A 20853-nucleotide genomic window follows, 5' to 3' on the forward strand; every position below is an offset into this window, starting at 1 on the left:
ATAACATTCTTAGCCACAGATGAGGTGATGGAAGATTGGAGGATAGCTAACGTTGTTCCGTTAAGCTAGCAAATTATTGGCAAGTGAGCCTGACATCAGTGGTGGGTAAGCTATTCTCAGGGATTGGATATACAAATATTTGGATAAATGGGAACTGATTAGGGATGGTCAACATGGCTTTGTGCATGGTAGGTCATGTCTAATCAATCATATAGAGTTTTTCAAGGAAGCTACCAGGAAAGTTGGTGAAGGCAAGGCAGTAGATGTTGTCTGTATGGACTTTAGCAAGGCATTTCACAAGGTCCCGCATGGGAAGTTGGTCAAGAAGTTTCAGTTGCTCAACAATGAAAATGAGGTAAACGTAGGGTAAGTACTAGCAGGTTGAGGTTGGGTGAGACTAGAAGTAAAGTTCATGGGTTAAGGGTGAAAGATGAACTGTTTAAGGGGAATTTCTTCACTCAGAGGGCGGTGAGAGTGTGGAACGAGCTGCCAATGGAAGTGGTGGATTTGGGTTTGATTTCATAGGTACATGAATGGGAGGGAAATGAAGGGCTGATGTCCAGGTGCTGGTTGACGGAACAAAGCAGATTAATAGTTCAGCACAGACTAGTTGGGATGAAGAGTCTGCTTCTGTGCTGTAGAGTTCTATGTGGCATAAAATGTTGTTTTACCACATTAAAACAAGCGACAGGAAACTTAATAGGAACAAATATAGCCAACATGTAATATATTCAAGCCAACTTCCAGCCCATGATGCAAACCATGTTTGACGAGCTCAGCAATGTTTTTTTTAAAGATTAGTCATAAGTTCAATATTATATGAACAATACACAAATGTAATAGTATATCTTGTCAAACTTTATCAAAGAAAATTGTCTTCAAAACCATTACAAAGAATTATAAACTTTGTTATGAACTTGATTGATGCACAATTATCACAGGGCATTGATCTGTTTAAACTTCCCGCCAAAAACTACTTCGCAATTATTAATTTTATAATTATGTAATATTCTCCTCAGCATACTCGGTTAAAATTTGGTCCAGAGTGGGACTTTATTTGAAGGCTACAATTGGCAAAAGACTTTAATCAAATTTCATGAATGCTTCAAAGCAAGAATTACTGAAAATATACATTTGAACCCAACCATAACGTACTGATTGAGAGTTTATGGACTTACTTAATACTTCATGCTAACCTACTGGAGAAAGGTAAGATTAATGAAACCAAAAAAAAACTTCTGCAGTTGCCTTGTTTATCTTAAATAGATTTGAAAATATTAGACTGATTCTATACAAATTTTAAATAATCAGCAATCTGTGCTAATAACATAACTTCTATTTTAATGCATTTGACTAAACTACATATTAATATTTCACTTCGATTTTTATAAGTTCCTGTTGACAATTTGTTTTTGGGTAAAAATGAAACAAAGAGAAATCAGCCAAGTTTTTTCCCCCACTGACACTTGCTTTTATTTAATTTGGACAAGATCACTGTAGAACCTTTAGCTTATTTCCAAATATAATAACAAACATAACTTCATGCAATGAAAAAAACTGAACGAGGATGATTATTGGTAAATATGAAATTAGACCACAGAAAGGAAATGTTGCCTTCAGAAGGAAATTAGATAAAATTCATGCAGTTCCCTTAAGTCAGTGTTGCAAAATATGCAACATACACCCACCTCCTGTCCATCTTTATTCTGTCCTGATCCAAATATCCTGTTGTACAGGGAATCCAATGAGTTATTGAAATCTGATTTTTCAAAGCTGTGGCTGTCAAGTACTTCCAACGTATGTAATACACGACCAATTGTAAAACCTGCAAAAATAGAGAGCAGTGTCATGGAAGATGTAAATCCTCATTGTTTTGTAAAGAAACCACACAACACAAGTAATTTATGGAGATACAACATAATTGAAAGACACAGGACATTCTGCAGATGCCAGAAATCTTGAGTAATGCACACAAAATGCCGGATGAACTCAGCAGTTAGGCAGCACCTATACAGGGAAATGAACAGTCAATATCTCAGTCTTCATGAAGGGTCTCAGCCTGAAACATTGACTGTCCATTTTCCTGGTTTTTTTTTAAACAGCTATCAAAGTTAATACACAACACAGGAGACGGATACAGAGTGACACAAAATAAAGAACACATCCATTTTTGGTTAGCTGCTCAAAGGTCTTCCTGCTGGATGTATTTACAGCTTTTTATTTAGGACTGTACAGTATTTTAAATGTTGCTGCAATTTACATTCCAACAGCACACTTTCTACTACATCGCCCACTCTGACAAGATTCAACCCACAATACCAACCTATATTTACAAATGAATAAGTGTGCAGGAGAGAGAAAAAGGAGAAATGGCAATTATGCAAGCATGTGCGTAATGTCAGTTATTGAAACACTAGCTATCGCCCCTGTTCAGGATCAAGGGAGAGAGATGAGAAAAGCAAAGAAGAAAGTACTTCAAATGTTGTGAATGAGGAGGTTTTGATAGGAGGGGAGAAAATCTGACATTCTCTTCAACCTCTCACCCGAAGATTTAGCTTTCTACAAGGAGACAGCATCTTAGATGTAATTTCCAGTAGTATTTGAATAATTACCTTAAATATTTGATTCAGTACTTAGGGATACAATAAAGAATCTAAATTTACTTTGTGGAAAAGATCAAATATCAAGGAGCATTAACTATCAAATCAGATGCTTAAAAATATATTAAAAAACTAAAATCATGCTTTCAACCAAAAGGTTGAAAGGTCATTGTCTTGAAACATTACTTACATTTCTACTTCCATAGATGCTGGCTGACATAATCAGCATTTCCAGCAAGAACCACTGACTGGACAGTACAAACAAGTTACTAGAGACAGAGAGGAGCGAAGGAGGTTGTAGAAACATGGATAGATCAACTGAGGTCAATAAAAGTGTCCAATCATATTTTACTCTCAATTCTTGTGTTATAATTCCATTTAATCAATATTCAACAGCAAAATGCAATTATTGTTTGACTACCAGTTCACTTAAGACTTACAAAGAAACACCGATTTTTTGAAGTTATGATTACCTGCAGTAGTTTCTTGGCACTTATCAAAAGACCACCTGACCTCTACTGCTTGACCTCTCTCTTTAATTTGCTCCTCAATTTCCCGCACTTTAGCTCGAACCTGGTTATGGTTTGGGCAAACAGTAAAAGCAAATTCAATATTAGCTCATCTCTGTGTAGCGCTTCCAATGAAAAACATGTCCCAAAGTGCTTCTTTATAATCTTATATTTTTGCTTTTATATCAAAGAGCAGAATCTCACGTACTTGTTGAGTAAATACTGAGTTTCCTCCTGGCATGGGCAGACTGGATGGTGCTATGGGTAAAAGATCAAGTGGTGATCCAGTCTTATTTCTGCAATCAGTCAACGAGTAATGCCATACCAATGCACTTGGACAACACAGGACGATGCTCTGTAAAACAAATAGCTACAGTCACACAGATAACAAAAGATGATAACAAACCCTCTGCAGGAAACAACACTTTTAATCAAGAAATAAGGTTTACATTTTAGATTTTTATGAAACTAAATCCTTTTCAATATGGTCAGTGTTTATGTTCAAGACAGATCTCCAGCATATATGGCCAATGAACACTTTTCATTAGGAATCACTAGGTAATGATCAGAAACAACTACCCACACTAAAACTCCCATTGTAGATTGAATGCCATTATGATTTGGTTTCTATCATGTCATTTACCTATATCTGTAATTTCCCCTCTAGCTCAAAGTAAATTTATTATTAAAATACATATATGTCACCATATACAATGATGACATTCACTTTCTCGCAAGGATACTCTATAAATCCAATAACCAATATAGAATCAATGAAAGACCGCATCAACAGCCTGTTCGAAAAAGACACCAAACTGTGCAAATTAAAAAATAACAATAATAAATAAATAAGCATTAAATATTGAGAACATGAGATGAAGAGTCCTTGAGGGTCCATAAGTTGCGAGAATAGTTCGGTCATGGGGGCAAGTGAAGTTGAGTGAAGTTATCACCTCTGGTTCAAGAGCCTGATGATTGAGGGGTAGTAACTATTCCTGAATGTGGTGGTGTGAGTCCCGAGGCTCCAGTATCTTCTGAAGGTAGTAGCGAAAAGACAGCATGACCTGAGTGGTGGGGGTTCATGAAGATTGATGTTGCTTTCATTCAACAACAACACTATGTAAACATGCTCAATGGTGAGGAGGGCTTTACCTGTGATGTACTGGGCCATGTCCACTAGTTTTTGTGAATTTTCCATTCAAGGGTATTGGTGTTTCCATACTAGGCTGAAACGCAGCCATTCAATACAGATCCACTACAGATCTATAAAAATTTGTCAAAGTTTTAGATGATATGCCAAACCTTTGCAAACTTCTAAGGAAGTAGAGGCACTGCTGTGCTTTCTTCATAATGGCACTTATGTACTGAGTCCATTCATCAAGGAAAGAACCTTTTTTCATTTGTTATCCAAAGTTATACATCAGCAGGCAATTTGATAGAAGTGAAGCCTTATTCTTCCCCTTACCTATTGTCCATACACTTTTTTAGCAAGGAAAGATTAGAAGGGCCAGTCTAGTTAACTTACTCTCCCTAACACTGGACAAAATGCAATATCGGCACTTCTACGCACAGCCTCTACAGTCAAGACCTAAATCAAATCTGTTTTATATATTTGTATGATTTAATGTTGCATGAATGTTGCACTTCAGGACAGATTTTATGACTTTTAATGATAAATTCTATTTCGCTATCCAGAGATTAAATATCTTAAACCTTTAACTTCTTGGGGAAAAGATTCTTAACACTGGAAATTAACAGATAGTTGGCATATCTGAAGGCTGAATGAATTGCTGACCTACCTGAAGCATGCAGCTTAATCCAAACACTACTGGCCGATGCTGTGGACAAATATAAAAATCCATAAATGGAGACTGGGGTTGGGTGGCTCCATTGGGTGGTGGTGTTGGAGTTGGAGGTAAGGTATTTGCAGTGGGTGCTGCAATCACATGGGATTGATGCCCTCCTGTGACGACATTACTACCACTATCGCCTAGCAGCATAGAGAGACGTCGGGTGCAAAAGTAGGCCAGGCGTCTCGACAGGTACGCAGATTGCACAAACTCTCCAGAGTACTGCATAAAAGAAAAGTACATAAATCACAAATTTACATGTCCTGAAGAACAACTTTCTATATAGTTACTCAATTAATGTTGATGCTTAAACACTATAGAAGCTAACAGTATGTAGCATTTCTACACTAACAATCCAACATTGTTAACAATATCTATAGAGTTCAAAAAAAAACTCAACTTCAAATACTTCAGATGTAAAAACTAATGTTAGGGATATTCAACAGGTCAGACAGCATCTGTAGCAGCAGAAACTAAGTTAACATTTTGGTTAATTGGAAGTGCGAACAAGATTTTAATTTTCCAGAGAGGGTGAAGGATGAAAAGAACAAAGTGAATGCTTGGAATATGGTGGAAACCATGATTATCCAAGTGACATAAATTCCTTTGGCCACTATCAAGTTCTTGTCATTCAACTGTACACATTTTTAAGGCCAGTCGAGACAACATTCCCCCAGACTAAGGTGCACAACACCTTATGCCCACATATAACACAAAGTAATATCACCACAAAAAAATGAGGTGCATTTAAGACAAAAGTTAAAAAGTACACAGTATAATCTACTGGCACTTCATATGTAATGAGACCTGGGAGGTAGCAGGAGGTTCTGTAGTCTTATAGCATGGGAGAAGAAGTTGTTTCCCATTATAACAGCTCTTGTCCAAATGCTATGGTACCTCTTGACTGAAGGTAGAGTTAGGGGGTAAGAGAGGGGACTGAATGCCACTCAATCTGCCTATAGGAAGGTGAACAAGTTCAGAGAACTAACAATGCAGCAAGTGTGAAATGCAGAGCACCATTACTGAAATTAAATGTAATACTGGAAGTAACAGGAAAGAATAGTTTTATGTATATGTTGAATTAGATAAGAGTTGCAAGACCTGCATATTCTTAGGCAAAATATTAAACAGTGTTCCTTACTGGGGAGAGGAAGGTTGGTCATTGTAGGAAACCAAATCCAGTGAAGTCAAAATGGGAGTAGGATAGAGAATTAAGACAATAGGCAACTAAAAGATTATGGTCACTCTCATAAGGTATTAAGCAGTCACCCAATCTTAATTTTGTTTCCTTAATACAAAGCAGGTGTTAAGACCTCAGTAATTATATTGCAAAGATTAAACAGCTAAACAAATATAAAATTGCAAACATTTTCTCCCATGATAATTGAGCAATTGGAGATGATAAATTAGAAGAATCACTATTACACAATAATTGTACTGAACATTTTGTGTTAAATATCAACTTCCTGCCTCCGATTAAAGAGCAACCCTTTAATCTCTACTCAAAACTGTAATGTTAAATGAATTGAGAATTTCTGAATAAACATTGCCTAGTGCAACAGATATATCTTCCCTACCTGTAACATTAATGGGAGAAGCAGTTTAAGTAGTTCATCCTCCCCCGGTCGAATCTTCTCAAAGCATTCAAGAACCCAGGTCAGGAATTCATGCCTGTCCAGCATTCCATCCTACAAACAGAGCAAAGGAAACAAGAAAACACAGATAAATCTAAAGAGTAAGCATTATAGATGCTGGAAATCTGAAATAAAACAAACAAAAAATCATGGAAATATGCAAGTCAGATAACATCTGTGGAGAGAGAAGCAAAGTTAACAATTCTGTTCGACTATCAGGATTGGAAAAAATTAGAAAAAGTAGACAATGGGAGAAAAACAGAAGACAACAAAAAACGTGCAGTTCTGTGATAAACTGGAAGGCAGATGTATTTAACAATGAAGGGAGTGATGGAACCTGATGAAAGAATGTGGTATTGCGATTAGTGAATAATAAAAGGCAAGTTTGGACAAAGTGCAAATAGGAACAGACACAACAGATATCTAGCAAAATAGATTCTTAAAAAAACTGTCAGCGTTGGAAGAGTGAGATGTGAGGTACGCTGATGGCCTGCAATTGTTAAACTCAGTGTTAAGTCCCATCACGCTCAATCAGAAGATGAAGTGTTCCGCAAATTTGCATTTGGTTTTATTGGGAAAATATAGGAGGATGACAAAAGATAAATCAAAGTAGTACAGTGGATTCCGGTTAATTGGGACACATCAAGACCAGTACATTTTGGCCCAATTTAGCAGTCACCCCAATCAGCCGAACTTTCTCGGAAATAGTTAAAAGGGTAAAAAAAACATAAACTACTGTTTAACTCAGTAACAATTTATGCATTTAAATGTAATAAGAAACAAATTAGAATACTACTAATACCTCTATAGTACTATAAAACCGTGTATTTATTTAGTTCTTAATAGTTATTGACAGAGGTATTCACCTGCTGTGTTCTTTTGCTTGAGTGTAAATGAGTAAATCAATGGAGACACTTAGTTCAGACGATGGACTGCCTTCATATGTTTTAATCACTGCATCCTCCAAATAATCATTTTCATTGTAACATGCAAGATGATTGTTCTTACTTTCTTAATTCCTAACTTATTGAAGTAGTGAAATCATTTCACTTTCATTCCTGGCTGTTTCTGGCATCAGTCTGAATGCTTGAAAGCACGATGAGTGAAATAGTTCTGAATTGTCTTACAGCTTATTTCATGCCAACAATTATTGACAAAAAAAATCACTACATTTTAAACCTCAAACACATGCAATTGACACTATTTGAAAACTGATCGTTCTAAGCAATGAGTAGTGTCTAAAGGCCACACACAAGCACATAACTGACGCCAATTACCGCAGATGCCGGATTATAAGCCGCTACTTTTTTCCCACGCTTTGAACAGCTTTGAACACTGTGGCTTTTACTACAGTGCGGCTAATGCATGGTTTTTTTTTCATGCCGCCAAAAACATTTTGCCTCGTAACAGTAGACCAATAAAATTGATGAGTAGTTCACAGAGGTCCAATGAAATTGTACAATAAATCAAGCGCACTTTCACAATTAAATTATTGTAAATCAGTCATTTGTACTCACCCTCATCAACATGGAAAACACTCGAAGAAAAGCATTGTGCTGCCTTTATGGCAGTTATTTAGTTTATAATATTTTCGCTTAGTAATTCATTTGTTAGTATTTTCTAGTTAAAGTTAGAAGTGTTTTAACTATATTTGTTTTCTGTACTACATCCCGGGATGCTATGACGTCACATCCGGTTTCGCCGCGTCTTGTGGGAAATACCGGTTTGCGATAAACGGGAAGGTGGGGGCGAGCGGCATTAGACCCGCGCAAGAACGCTGCTTTTAAGTTAAAGGCGATCAATAACTTTTCCTGGTAGGTTGCAGTATATATATTTTTTTACCAGTCGTTAGGAGATATTGGAATGTTGTTCGTGCACTGTTCAGTAAAAAAGTATACGCAACGTAATTTGTGTGTTACCGATACGTATGTATATTTAAAAGTAGCCGTGTTACAGGCACGGTTCGAAAAAAAGCATTTGCAATATGTATTTGTTTATGTTATCATACGGATTTAATTAAAAGTTAAAAAATCCTCACGTGTAATATCTTTCTGTGTAAATATCTCATATTACAACGTGGGACACCTGCGACTTAAAATCCGGTGCGGCTTGTACAAGTACAAAATTGATTTTCTTTCTAAAATTAGAGCCTGCGGCTTTTAATCAGGTGCGCTCTGGAGTACGGAATCTACGGTAGTAACTGTTCAGCGACACTCTCCTGTGCTAATTAAGCAGCATAGTATCCCAATTACACAAAGGGAATCCTGGTTATTTTCTCAATTTAGTTTTGTTCTTTACGAGTTCTCCCATATAAATGGCTGCCCAGATTAACCAATGACACAATTAACCAGAAACCACTGTACTTGAAAGGAGTTTCCCTTATTTTGATGAAAGAATACTGACCTGAAGAGCTAATCATTTCTCTCTACACCCGCTATATTTCTACCAGTTTTATTTATTTAATTCAAGTAACAGCTTTCAGATTTTTTCAACCAATTAAGGTTTGCCTCTATTAATCAAATCAGTGTTTTAAATGCAAGATTAAGGCATTCTCCAAAATACAGATAACCAAGGTTTGTATAAGAAAATTACTTTTAGATCATTGAGAATAAATGCATTTGTGGCTTACCTCTAGTTGCCCTAAATAAATAATTTGTGAGGCCATTCAAAGTCATAAAGTTAGAGCGAACTTAAGTTACAATTAGACATGGTGATATGCATTTCCCTTGAAGAACAGTAGCCAATTTTTTTTTAAGATGGTAATTTTCATTATTATTTGCTCTGGTGCCAACACCAAAATTGCAGAATTGATTCAATTACTGAACTTTATATGGTAGAATCAGAGTCAGAAAACTAACCATTTATTAGCTGCATCATATATAGAAACCAATGTTTTCTTTTCCAATTTTTCTGCATTACATCTTGCCATTTATAATGACTTAATAGTTTCTTGAAGGATAAGCAGAGTACTCTTACCAACTTCTTTTCTTGCAATTAAAGCACTTCCCATTACCTGAAACATGTAAAGAGCCAGCTTTTCATTATATTCCCACTGTTTCATGGCCTGCTCCACCTCAGGCACCGTGGGTGGCATTGGTGTCCCACTGTTCTGTGTGGAAATTTGTCGATAGGACTCGGCAATCTTTTGCAGTTGTTCCAAAAGGTACTTTGTGATGATCTGAGTCCATTCTGCAAAAGGAAATTGATCTACTTGTAGATCACACCACCAAATTTCTCACCTTACTATTTTGGCTAAAACAAATTTTAAAATCAATAATAAAATAGACCCAACAGGATTCATTGCATCTACAATTACTGAAAGAAAGCCAAGTTATGAGCCATTGACAAGAAAGGAGTTAACTCAGGCTACTTTTGTCTCCCAACTGTTGATTTCAAAACATAGGCATGTGATACTGCTAACGCGAGGAAATATGCAGACACTGGAGATTCAAGCAACACACACAAAATGATGGTGGAACACAGCAGGCCAGGCAGCATCTATAGGGAGAAGCACTACTGACATTTCGGGCCGAGACCCTTTGACGATGCTGCCTGGCCTGCTGTGTTCCACCAGCATTTTGTGCATGTGATACTGTATTTCTGAAAAGCATACCAAAACATATGCAGAAATAATAAACACATTCTAGAACTCCAGCTTTGATCTAGCATGTTGTTAAATTCAAACAATATAATTCATTGCATTCAATCGCACAAATAACTGCAATACCTAAAGCTGCATTGCAGCCACTTTAGGGGGAAAGAACTAAACCAGTGAAGTGCATGAACTTTTTCTGCACAATAAATTTCAACAAAATGTAGCATTTAATCGCTAGCACAGCATGCTGCTGATGCAAAATCAAATTGTTTATGTAATACACTTACCAATGCAACTCCAGATCATATACAACTGTTGAATAAACTCTTCCATAATAATTCAAGTTCTATTGTTAACCTTACCTATACATGGATCTATGACGTGGCGTTTCTTCATCTTGGTTTCTGTTATTGCCGCATAATAGGCACACGTCATTTTTATCAGCCAAGCTGCTCTCATTACTGGCACAGAGTACTTGGCCAGATAGCCAAACACTTCTTCTTTCTTACTAAATATAGGCACCTGAAATAGCATAGAGGTCAAATTAGATTTTTTTTAAATCCCAATATTTTTCTGCATAAACTCTGTGACAAATTGAAATACAATCCTACAAAACATTGAACAGGTAAACGAGATTAGACATGCAGCTGTGGTTTGCTAGAACAAAAGCTCAATAGCACTATTTTTATGGAATGGCGTAAAGGCTGATTTATACTTCTGCATAGGTTCTACGCCATAGCCTACACAAGTGGCCTACACCTTTGTGAGCATTTATACTTGTGCGTTGGTGTGTCTGTCATCTGCATCGCTCTGCAATTCACCACCAAAAGGTTTCTACGCCACCGTGTTGTGTTTCTTCGTATTGAGTTTCTTTGTGTACTTCAAACAATGGCAACTACTGAGCGCATCATGTTGGAGCTGGAGTAAATAAATGTTGAACAAGAGTTACTTTTATTGAAATTATTGCAACGCAGAAAAGAGAGAAGGCGTTGGAGATGCTGTGTATGACCACTGAATGGGTTGAGGACGAAGGAGGATGAATTTTCTGTGCTTGTCCGGCCACTGAGAGACATGGACGAGGAAATGCATTTCAAATATTTTCGGATGTCGGCAGGTACATTTGAAGATTTGGTTCATCGTCTCCAACCATTTATTTCGCATCAGTGCACACACAGTATGCCTATAGACATTACTCAGAGACTGGCAATCACCGTTAAGAGTTGTAGCTTCAGGAGGAAGTCAACAGGCTGTAGCAGCTAGCTACAAACTGACATCAAGCACAGTGTCCTCCATAATTTTGGAGGTCTATATAGCTTTAGGGAAAGCATTGCAGCCAAAGTTCCTTCCCTGCCCTTCAGTCGCCCAATGGGAAGCTATTACAGCTGATTTTTGGCGACTCTGGAACTTTACGAACTGTGTCGGCAGCATAGACTGAAAACACGTGAACATCAAGGCACCACCGCACGCCGGGAGCGACTACTACGAGGGCGCACACTCCACTGTCCTGATGGCTACCTGCAACGCCAGATATCGGTTTACCATGGTGGATGTAGGGGGATATGGACGGGAAAGTGACGGGGGCATCTTCAAGGAGAACAGATATGGTTGTATGCTGCTTGAACATAAACGGAACCTGCCCCCACCAGCCAATCTTCCTGGAACAGAAGTCAAATCCCACAGATAATCATTGGTGATGCTGCATTCCCCTTACACAACAATCTCATGTGTCCCTTTCCAGGTATGTCACAGACAATGAATTCAATGAAAATTAATTTCATGTAATAGTGCTTGCTTTGTGTGATTATATATATATATAATATATATTTTATATATATATATATATATATATATATATAATCACACAAAGCAAGCACTATTACATATTATATATATATATATATATACACACACACACACACACACACACACACACTGGGAAGCTGTGCTAGAGGGGATGGTCGTCGGCTCGGAGGTTCAACGGACTCAGGTCGCTTTCGGTGTGTGCTGCGTCTGCAAGACTGGTTTTGACGGAGCTTTCATTGTGTGCTGCGTCTGCGAGGCTGAGTTGGGCGGCACCTTGGAAATCCATAGCGGGGGTAGCGTGGGATGGCGAGTCTGTTGGGACCCTGGGGACTTGTGGAAACTGTGGTGATTTCTTTTGAACTTACAGTCCTTTAACATCTTGGACTATTTTTACTGTGCCCATAGTCTGTTTTTTATCAATTATGCTATTGTTTGCACTGTTGTAACTATATGTTGTAATTATGTGGTTTTGTACAGGTCTTGTAGCTTTAGTTTTTGGTCTTGTTTTTGTCTGGTGGATTTGGAACTCCTATCCAGGGAACGCACTAGACGGTAGCGCGATATTAATACGCAGCAGCCTCTCCGGACTCTGGATTGGGGATTGCCGAACATTACATGGATTTTCTGGTGTAGTCTGTTTTGTCATATGCTTTTGTGATATCATTCTGGGGGAACGTTGTCTCATTTGTTAACTGCATTGTATTTGTGGTTTCCAAATGACAATAAACTGAATCTGAATCTATTCCCCTAAATGTTTGTAGTGATCACAGCTACACTGGCACATAATGATTTCCTATTCATTAATACTCATGTTTTATATTTTGCTAAATAGAGATGAACATGACCATGGAAAAGCAGATGTATAACTACCGTAACTCCAGAGCCAGGCGGGTGATTGAGAACACATTTGGCATTTTGGTGGCAAGGTGGAGAATCTTCAATCGACCACTGGAATTTCTGCCTGACAAAGCAGTGAACATTGTCAAAGCTTGTATCGCTCTACACAATCTCCTGGCCTACACTGATGAAGTCAACACTCCTGTGAGCAGATACATCCCTGCTAATTTTGCAGACTCAGATGCTACAGGGTCACCTCAGCCAGGCGAGTGGCGAAGATTAGTGGAAGGGGACAGGAATCTTTTGGAACCTCTAGATCCTCATTATCTTTCAAGGTGCTGTTCCACCAGAGCTGCCATTGGTGTATGGAATGACCTGATGGCCTTCTTTCAATCACCCCACGGAATTTTGCCTTGGCAGAACAACATAGTGTGTCATGGCCAATAACAACTTGATTTTATAACAGGTCTTTTTTTTATTCAAACAGCTACATATTATTTATAGGCTCATTTATTTTATGTCCTTACAATTTACTGATTTAAATTGTAAGGACATAAAATAAGTGAGCCTATAAATAATATGTAGCTGTTTGAATAAAAAAAGACCTGTTATAAAATCAAGTTGTTACTGATTTGCAGTAACGTGCACAATATTATACAAGGTACAAAGTGTTATATAAAAAAAACAAAAGGTGCGAAGTTGTAAAGCACTGACAATTACACACAGTTTAGTGCCAAAATATAAGTGTGGAAAATGTATAGTGTAGGAACTGACAAAATATTAATTAAATATCAAAATATGTTATTGTTCTTATTGTTCACCGTTTCTGCTGCTGCCTCTCAAATATCAGTTTGCAGAGATCGAACATTGCCTGTGGCCTGTGCTCCTCCTGCAGCCTCCACAGCAAGTCTGCAACTGTTTGCCCAAACCTGGAGAGCTCATCATTTTCTTGCAACAGTCTACATTGCAGTTCCACCCTACGTTCATCCAGCTGGACGACCTGCTTCTGAAACCAGTCATCATGTTCTTTCCTCTTCTTCTGTGCCATCCTTGGGCAGGGGGACAGAGGAGATGGCTGGGGAGATAGAGGAGTTATCTCACTACTTGATGATCCTGCACATAAAAATGGAATGCCTGGTGATTGATTTTCCTCAGCAACTGAAGTGGTGGACAACCCTAAGATCAAATCATTTGTATCCTGTGATTATGAAAGAAATTGCAAATAGTTCAAGTTACTCTTTGTAATTATACATACAGGTAATATGTGCATTCAGTGTTTGTACATGGATTGGCAGAGCTATGAAAACGAGTAAACGGCATATGGCTACATTGGCAGAATAATGGCTATTGCGTTTGCATTATGAGCAAGCCAGATACAATTACAGCCTTATACATATTACAGTCGGCCCTCCTTATCCGCAAGTTCCACATGCGCGAATTCAACCAATCATGAATCAAGAAAACTCGGAAATGTTCTTCAAGCACTTGTTGTTCGATCCTTCGATAGAACAAAGCTTCCATGTCACCCAAAGGATAACAACATGCCTACAACCACTGCAGGATTTGTTTGATGATGCAAAGAAAAAGAGATAGCTTCCTATAATTCTCAAGTCTTGACGTTCAACACTCGTAGATCCTCAGCCCTCAACCTCCACAGTTCCTGACTTCAGTACTATTAAGCCTCCTCCATAGCGTCCTTATTCCCTAAACAAGAAAGTGTAACAACTACTGTATAGGTATTACAAGTTCTACTCGTTGTTTGATCATTGTTCGCCTCGCATCTCGTTCATTCGCCGCTTGTGTTGTGAGTGAGAGGAACATGTATAGTTTTTTTTGTCAATATTCCCTAAACAAGATAGTGTAACAACTATTTACATAGCATTTACATTGTATTAGGTATTGTAAGTAATCTAGAGATGATTTAAAGTATACAGGAGGATGTGCGTAGGTTATATGCAAATACTACGCCATTTTATATAAGGAACTTAAGCATCCATGTTTTTTGGTATCTGCAGAGGGTCCCGGAACCAATCCCTCATGGATGAGGAGGGCCAACTGTACATTTTTGTTTCACGGAAGCATTATCTTTGCGCAAATCAATATGCTGTGTTTACAACTAGACAGTATTACTAGCTTCCAAGCTAGCCTAAACGCTTACTACAACATAGAGGTTTAGGACACAAAGAACATATTTACCTTGTTGTCATCATAATTTGACTCTGTTTCCTGGTGCTTAGTATGTGATGCCAGCCAAGAAAGAAGCAAATAAAACGCGGGCACTTTGTTCCACCTGGGTCCCTGCTCCTCTTGGCGAGTCTTTTCCGGATGCACATGTACTTATCCCTCATGTTTTTCCAATTCTTTGTGCATTCCGTGATGTCCAAACCGATGTTTGTGGAAATTTCTTTCTACAAATTTGATGCCATTTGGCAGTCTTTATAGTATGGCGATGAAGAGTTGTACCAATGTACATATGTTCGGACTTCCTCAATTAACCTCTCATGGAAAATGGTCCATTTTCCAACTCATGTTCTTCTTCTCTCTTCTCTCTCAATTCGAAAATGGCAGAGAAGCAACCCGAAATGCGTAAGAAGAAATGCGATGCTACCAAGAGGACCAATCACAGTTGCTGTGGTCTGCATTGCCACGACATGTAGTTACATTTTTCCGGAGGTGCGGGTCAGGCTACAGCATAGGGTACGGCGTAGGGTACGTGGCTACGCCGTACCTACGGCATAGATTTGACGCAGAAGTATAAATCAGCCTTAACAGTAGCATCAAAAAGGCAATGTTCAGAGGAAGGAAACAGTATTGGATTGGGAGAAAAATTAGCTTCACTTATCTCATTACTTAAGATCAGAGACCCCACAGAAATTCATGCGCTGCACTCATATGCTAGTCATCAGCAAGGTGATATTGTGAGGCCAGACACAAGGTACATTAAGTGTGATCATGGATTCATCTCAGGATCATCCAAACAATTACTGGACTGTGCTAAGACAAGTGGTGTGAAGGGGTTTGCAGAACCACTTGCCAAAATACATTACAAATAAAACAATATGTTACCGGTTGTAAACAACAGATTGCCAAATAGAGGGAAGGAGATAGAGGAGCAAAACTGAAGAGAAATTAAGGAATGATACAAGATGCCTAACATTATCTATACCATAGACTCTAAACTATGGAAACCCAGCAAGACAGACTATACCCAGTCTAGATAACTTTCAGACTTTTGTAGCAATTCCCGGTGGGGAGAAGTGCTGGCAACGTAGCTGTAGAGAAGGAGATAATACCAATAGGATTTGAATACAGATAGAATGGACGTAATTAATATATGACAATTGATCCATTTCAGGCGAATACTTAAACAAAACAGGAGATGGGCAAATCTCAAATTTAAAAATGACAACACTAAAACATGAGGCTTGTTAGGTTATTTGGCCATTGTATAGTGTATAGATGAATAGTACAATCTGGGCACAGTTGACGGGAATATGTGGAGAAAACTAAAAGTGTGTAAATAGGTGACTCATACAGCTAGTGGGCAAAGGACCTGTTTCCTTGCCATGACAGCAACCGCTTATCAGTTACCCTAACTTAAATGAAATAATTTTTTTTGAAGTAGAATAGAAGGACAAACTAATTGGTTCTTGGAAAAATATGAATTAATAAGTCTACAGGTTTGTTAATAGTAAGCTGTATTCTTCTGACTTGGTTGAACAACAGTAAAAAGAGGGAATTAAAGGAGGCCAGAGTTTTAGTTGCAGTGTACATCTATTTTCCAAAGGCATTTAACAAAGCATAATAGTTGTTAGCAAAATTAAAAACTTACAGGATTAAAGGAATGGTCACAGCACAGTTACAAAATTGGAAGAATTACTTGTAAGAGTTGGACTCCCTTCAAATCAATAAAAGGATCACTTATTCAAACCTTGGACTTAAATAAAGATGGCCTAATTTCTCTGGATAATACAAAATTCTGAAATATCAATGAAGATTTTATCAAACTGTATCAGGAGGCTACAGATGAGGCATTTATGAAATTTAATACAAAAAGTGAGGAGTAATATATTTTGATGGAAAAAGAGAGGATAAGCAAAATGAACTAAATGGGATTTCTTAAGGTCATGTGAAAATAATGAAACCTGGGTAAATTATTCCATTCCTTAAAGGTAGAAAAGATGGGAAAAAAACTGCCCAAAAATGGAATTCTTGGTTTTATTAAGATAGCTAAGAGAGTACAAAAGCTATGTTATTCTACCTGTTGCTGGTACAATGATCTTCAATTCTTTCTTTAATTATCAAAGACGCATTTTATAGTTCAAAACTCAGCAGGATTATTGGGCTTAAACTCTATCAATTGAAGAACCTATGCTTTACACAAATCAAATATTAATGCATCCTGTATAAGTTGGTATCAAAGAAAGCTTACCTTTTTTGCAAGCTGAGTTAGTGGTTTGGTTCCAGCCAGATCAGTAAACCAATTATGTATCGAAGGCTGAGAACGAGCAGTGACAAGCCAGAAATTATCTTTTTGATTAACCTGAGGCTTCCTTCTGCCAGTATCTGGGAATGTGTTACATCTCAACTTCTCAGCAATTATACTGCTGAAGTAGGAGCTGATCTGCAACACAGTTGAATAAAGATTTGAAAGGGCCTTGCATCACAAGCATACATTACCACCATTGCTACAAATATTCATGTCAGAGCAATAATGCAGGAAACCTTGAATGACAATTTTAAAAAATCCTTAAAATGCTTCTATGAATTAGAATTAGTTTATATTACTGTCTCTCTAAACCACGATATAAACTGAAAGCTCCCTTATAATTAAGTTATACTCAAAACAACTCTCACTCATGGTCGGAAAATGATGGCCCAACATAACTTGTACAAAAAAAAACTGTTGAAACTTAAAAACAGCACAAAAGGCTCAAAATGTTAGTAAATCTACCAAATTTTAAGTGAGATGAAAATCAACACTCTTTTCTGCTTGATCCCATTGTTGAATGTCAAAAATCCATGTCTATACAAAAAGAGCAGAAGACATCCTGGCGAATCTTTTTTCAACAAAAGCATATAAATCATATTGACTAGTTGTAGGGTTTATTCCTATGAAATAGATTTAACAAATATTGTTTACGACCACAAATAGTAATATTAAAATTCTTTCACTTTGTATAGCAGCAAGCCAGGCCATGAGCAGCTGGGCACACAACAATATATTAAGACAACTTTATGTACAGCTTTGAATCACTTCTTTTCCTCAATGGAAGATCTCTTGCCACGACAGAGCTTAGAAGGGGTTTCAAAAATCTGCAATGAGGTGATGCATAAAAAGTAGCCCGTCCAAGTCAACTCAATGCTGGGGAAGCTGGCCTGGGCAAGATAGTGAATTGCTTATCCTGACAATGAATGGGAGTATTTTGTGGAGACAGTGATACCCCTCCAGTGTTCTGAAGTGCTTGTTGTCAGCAGTCTAAATCTTAGAAATAAATATAATTTTTGAGGAGGACAGGGATCACTGCTGCCCAGCTAATATTGACACTTCGTCAAGACTGAATCCTTAAAATTCAAACACACTTTTCCCTCAGACTGCTAGCTGAAGTAAATTTTATCAGTGTCTACCTTTGCAGAAATTTAGGTAAAGAATTATGGGACGCCTCTACATTAATCTTTATTGTCAGAAAGTAATGTCATACAACAACAGCTAATTGGTTGAGGACATTTGTTTTGTGGATTTTAGGTACAAAAGAATCTTGTTAAATCCACTCTTGGGTATGTATCAGCAGAAAATGGCTTGGAACTTGGTTTCAAATTGCATGTATATGTATGCATCGTCCACATACTGCAACTCAACTATAAAGGACAATGTAAAGCAATGTAGGTTGAATAGTTTTCCATTCTTTTTAATGCTCAGCTATAATTTGTTGGAAATCTGAAGGCAAGTGCAGCATTACAGCAAGAATGACTGAGGGAAGAATCTAATTGATTATGCAATCTGGTTTCAAGCCAGATTGTGGTCCTAATAGTTAAGATAAGGGGTTGGATATCTTTATAAAGCAAATATAAGATGGAGACAAATACTTCAGGCAAACAAATTTGAGGATGCTTCACAGTCCCACTCAATTAACTGAGCAAACTAATTTTATTAAGGTCAAAAGTGGTCATGTTAATACTTCTCCCTGCAATTTTCTTCATTGGCACATGGGAAAGATGCATCCACTGGGACTTAAGACAGTGGCCCTTCCACTTGAATGAATTGTGGAGGACCATGCCACGATTCTCCTTGCAGGGAGACACTTCTGTTGTCATTCCTGGCAAGGCAATCGTGATTGAGAGCTGGGGTGGAGTAAGGAAGCAGCAGCAACAAGTTTTTGTGGAGATAAATGTGCTGAGGAGCTCTGGATGAGTATTAATATCCAAGAAGCAGAGCTTCCTCTATACTATCAATTATCCTACCATACTAGATGTAGCTGCCCTAATCAAATGTAAGCTTCCAAAAAAGCACCCTTCATCTAAATAAAATTGAGCACATTCATTTTGACCTGTTAGTTACCTCAGCACAAAATAACGAGTTTCAACGCACTTTATATCAAGCAAATAGCTACAAACTCCAATATACACTCAAAGACCATTTTATTTGGTACACGTGTACACCAGCTCGTTAGTGCAAATATCTAAAGGACCAAGTGGCAGCAACTCAATACAAAAAAGCATGCAGACATGCTTTTATTCAGACCAACCATCAAAAGGTGAAACAAATGTGATCTGATTGACTTTAGCCATGGAATGATTTTTGGTAACAGATATAGTAGTTTGAGATCTCAGAAACTGCTGACTTTATGGAATTTCCATGCATTACTGTGAACAAATTACACAACACATGACAATGATAATAAATACATTGTTCAAATACAGTGTATTTGATTCAAATACAGTCTCAGGAGTTAACAGAGAATGGTGTGGGAAACAAAAACAAACATCCAGTGACGAACATTTGTGTGGACAAAAATGCTTTGTTAATGAGACGTTAGAAGAGAATAGCCAGACTGGTACAAACTGACAGGAAGGTGAAAGTAACTCAAATAACCATGCATTACAATAGTGGTGTGCAGAACAGGACATCTGAAAACACAGCACATCAAGCCTTGAAGTAGGCGGGCCATAGCAACAGATGAACATATACTCAGTCGCTACTTTACTGGGTACAGGAGGTATCTAATAAAGTGGCTTTGTGTACATTAGCAGCTACTGTTTTGAACGTTATAAAATGCCATAAAAGTAATCCTCAATTAATTTGTCTTATCCCAATCTTTGCTGGAAGTGTTTGGTCTGAACAGTAGCATTTTGCTAATCTTTAGTTAGCACCACAGGGTATCTATAGATTATTTGAAAAAGCAGCTTAGTATCTCATCAGAAGATTCACATTTCCAAATGTACAATATTCTCAGTACCCAAGTACTTTGCAGGTCATGCAGCCACTGTGAACAAAGAAACAGAATTTTGTCTGTAAAGAAAAAAAAACAAGATAGTTTTCAATTGCAAAAAAGCTGAAGTAAAGATAGATATGACAAAGGAAATAGCCCTGAAAGTGCAAAGTCAATGTTGCATGGGGTAAGTAATACAGGTCAACCGGTCATTGGATTGATAGGGGTAATTAGGTAGAGAGAAAGTGAATAACTGTTAGAGGGAGAACACAAATAAGATATCCTACAAGTGCAAGTCTATGGAACAAGTAGAGGGGAAGACAGTTCAGGAAGACATTTCAAAGTCTTGTCATCAGAAAAATATGGGGACAAAGGAACTGTTAGAATACAGTCAGAGTTTTAACAGGACGTACAACTGAGACAGCTGGGCCATGTGAAATTCAGAGCAACATGGAAATTGAAAGCAAAATGTCAATGAAATTATCGAGTATGAAGCAATACTAATAATGCACTGCGAAAAGGTGAAGGATTAAAACAATGACTGTTCAATGTAACAATGAGTTCAACTAAGCAAACTAGTGGGCTAGTAGAAGGA

The 20853-nt window shown here is 37.7% G+C and overlaps 1 protein-coding gene across 3 annotated transcripts in view; it reads right to left on the bottom strand.

Moving 5' to 3' along the window:
• Nucleotides 1–20853, bottom strand: part of med12 (mediator complex subunit 12) — a 144747-nt gene that overhangs the window by 93079 nt on the left and 30815 nt on the right. For all 3 annotated transcript variants that reach the window (XM_073058129.1, XM_073058130.1, XM_073058128.1), the window contains exons 3-10: nucleotides 17261–17452; nucleotides 10551–10710; nucleotides 9607–9782; nucleotides 6537–6647; nucleotides 4909–5181; nucleotides 3318–3464; nucleotides 3074–3173; nucleotides 1689–1825 (exon numbers count right to left, since the gene is read on the bottom strand). In XM_073058129.1, the coding sequence (XP_072914230.1) occupies nucleotides 1689–1825; nucleotides 3074–3173; nucleotides 3318–3464; nucleotides 4909–5181; nucleotides 6537–6647; nucleotides 9607–9782; nucleotides 10551–10710; nucleotides 17261–17452 (1296 nt within the window). The remainder of the gene's footprint in view (nucleotides 1–1688; nucleotides 1826–3073; nucleotides 3174–3317; nucleotides 3465–4908; nucleotides 5182–6536; nucleotides 6648–9606; nucleotides 9783–10550; nucleotides 10711–17260; nucleotides 17453–20853) is intronic.

The sequence above is a fragment of the Hemitrygon akajei genome, chromosome 10, assembly GCF_048418815.1.
Source record: "Hemitrygon akajei chromosome 10, sHemAka1.3, whole genome shotgun sequence".
NCBI lineage: Eukaryota > Metazoa > Chordata > Chondrichthyes > Myliobatiformes > Dasyatidae > Hemitrygon > Hemitrygon akajei.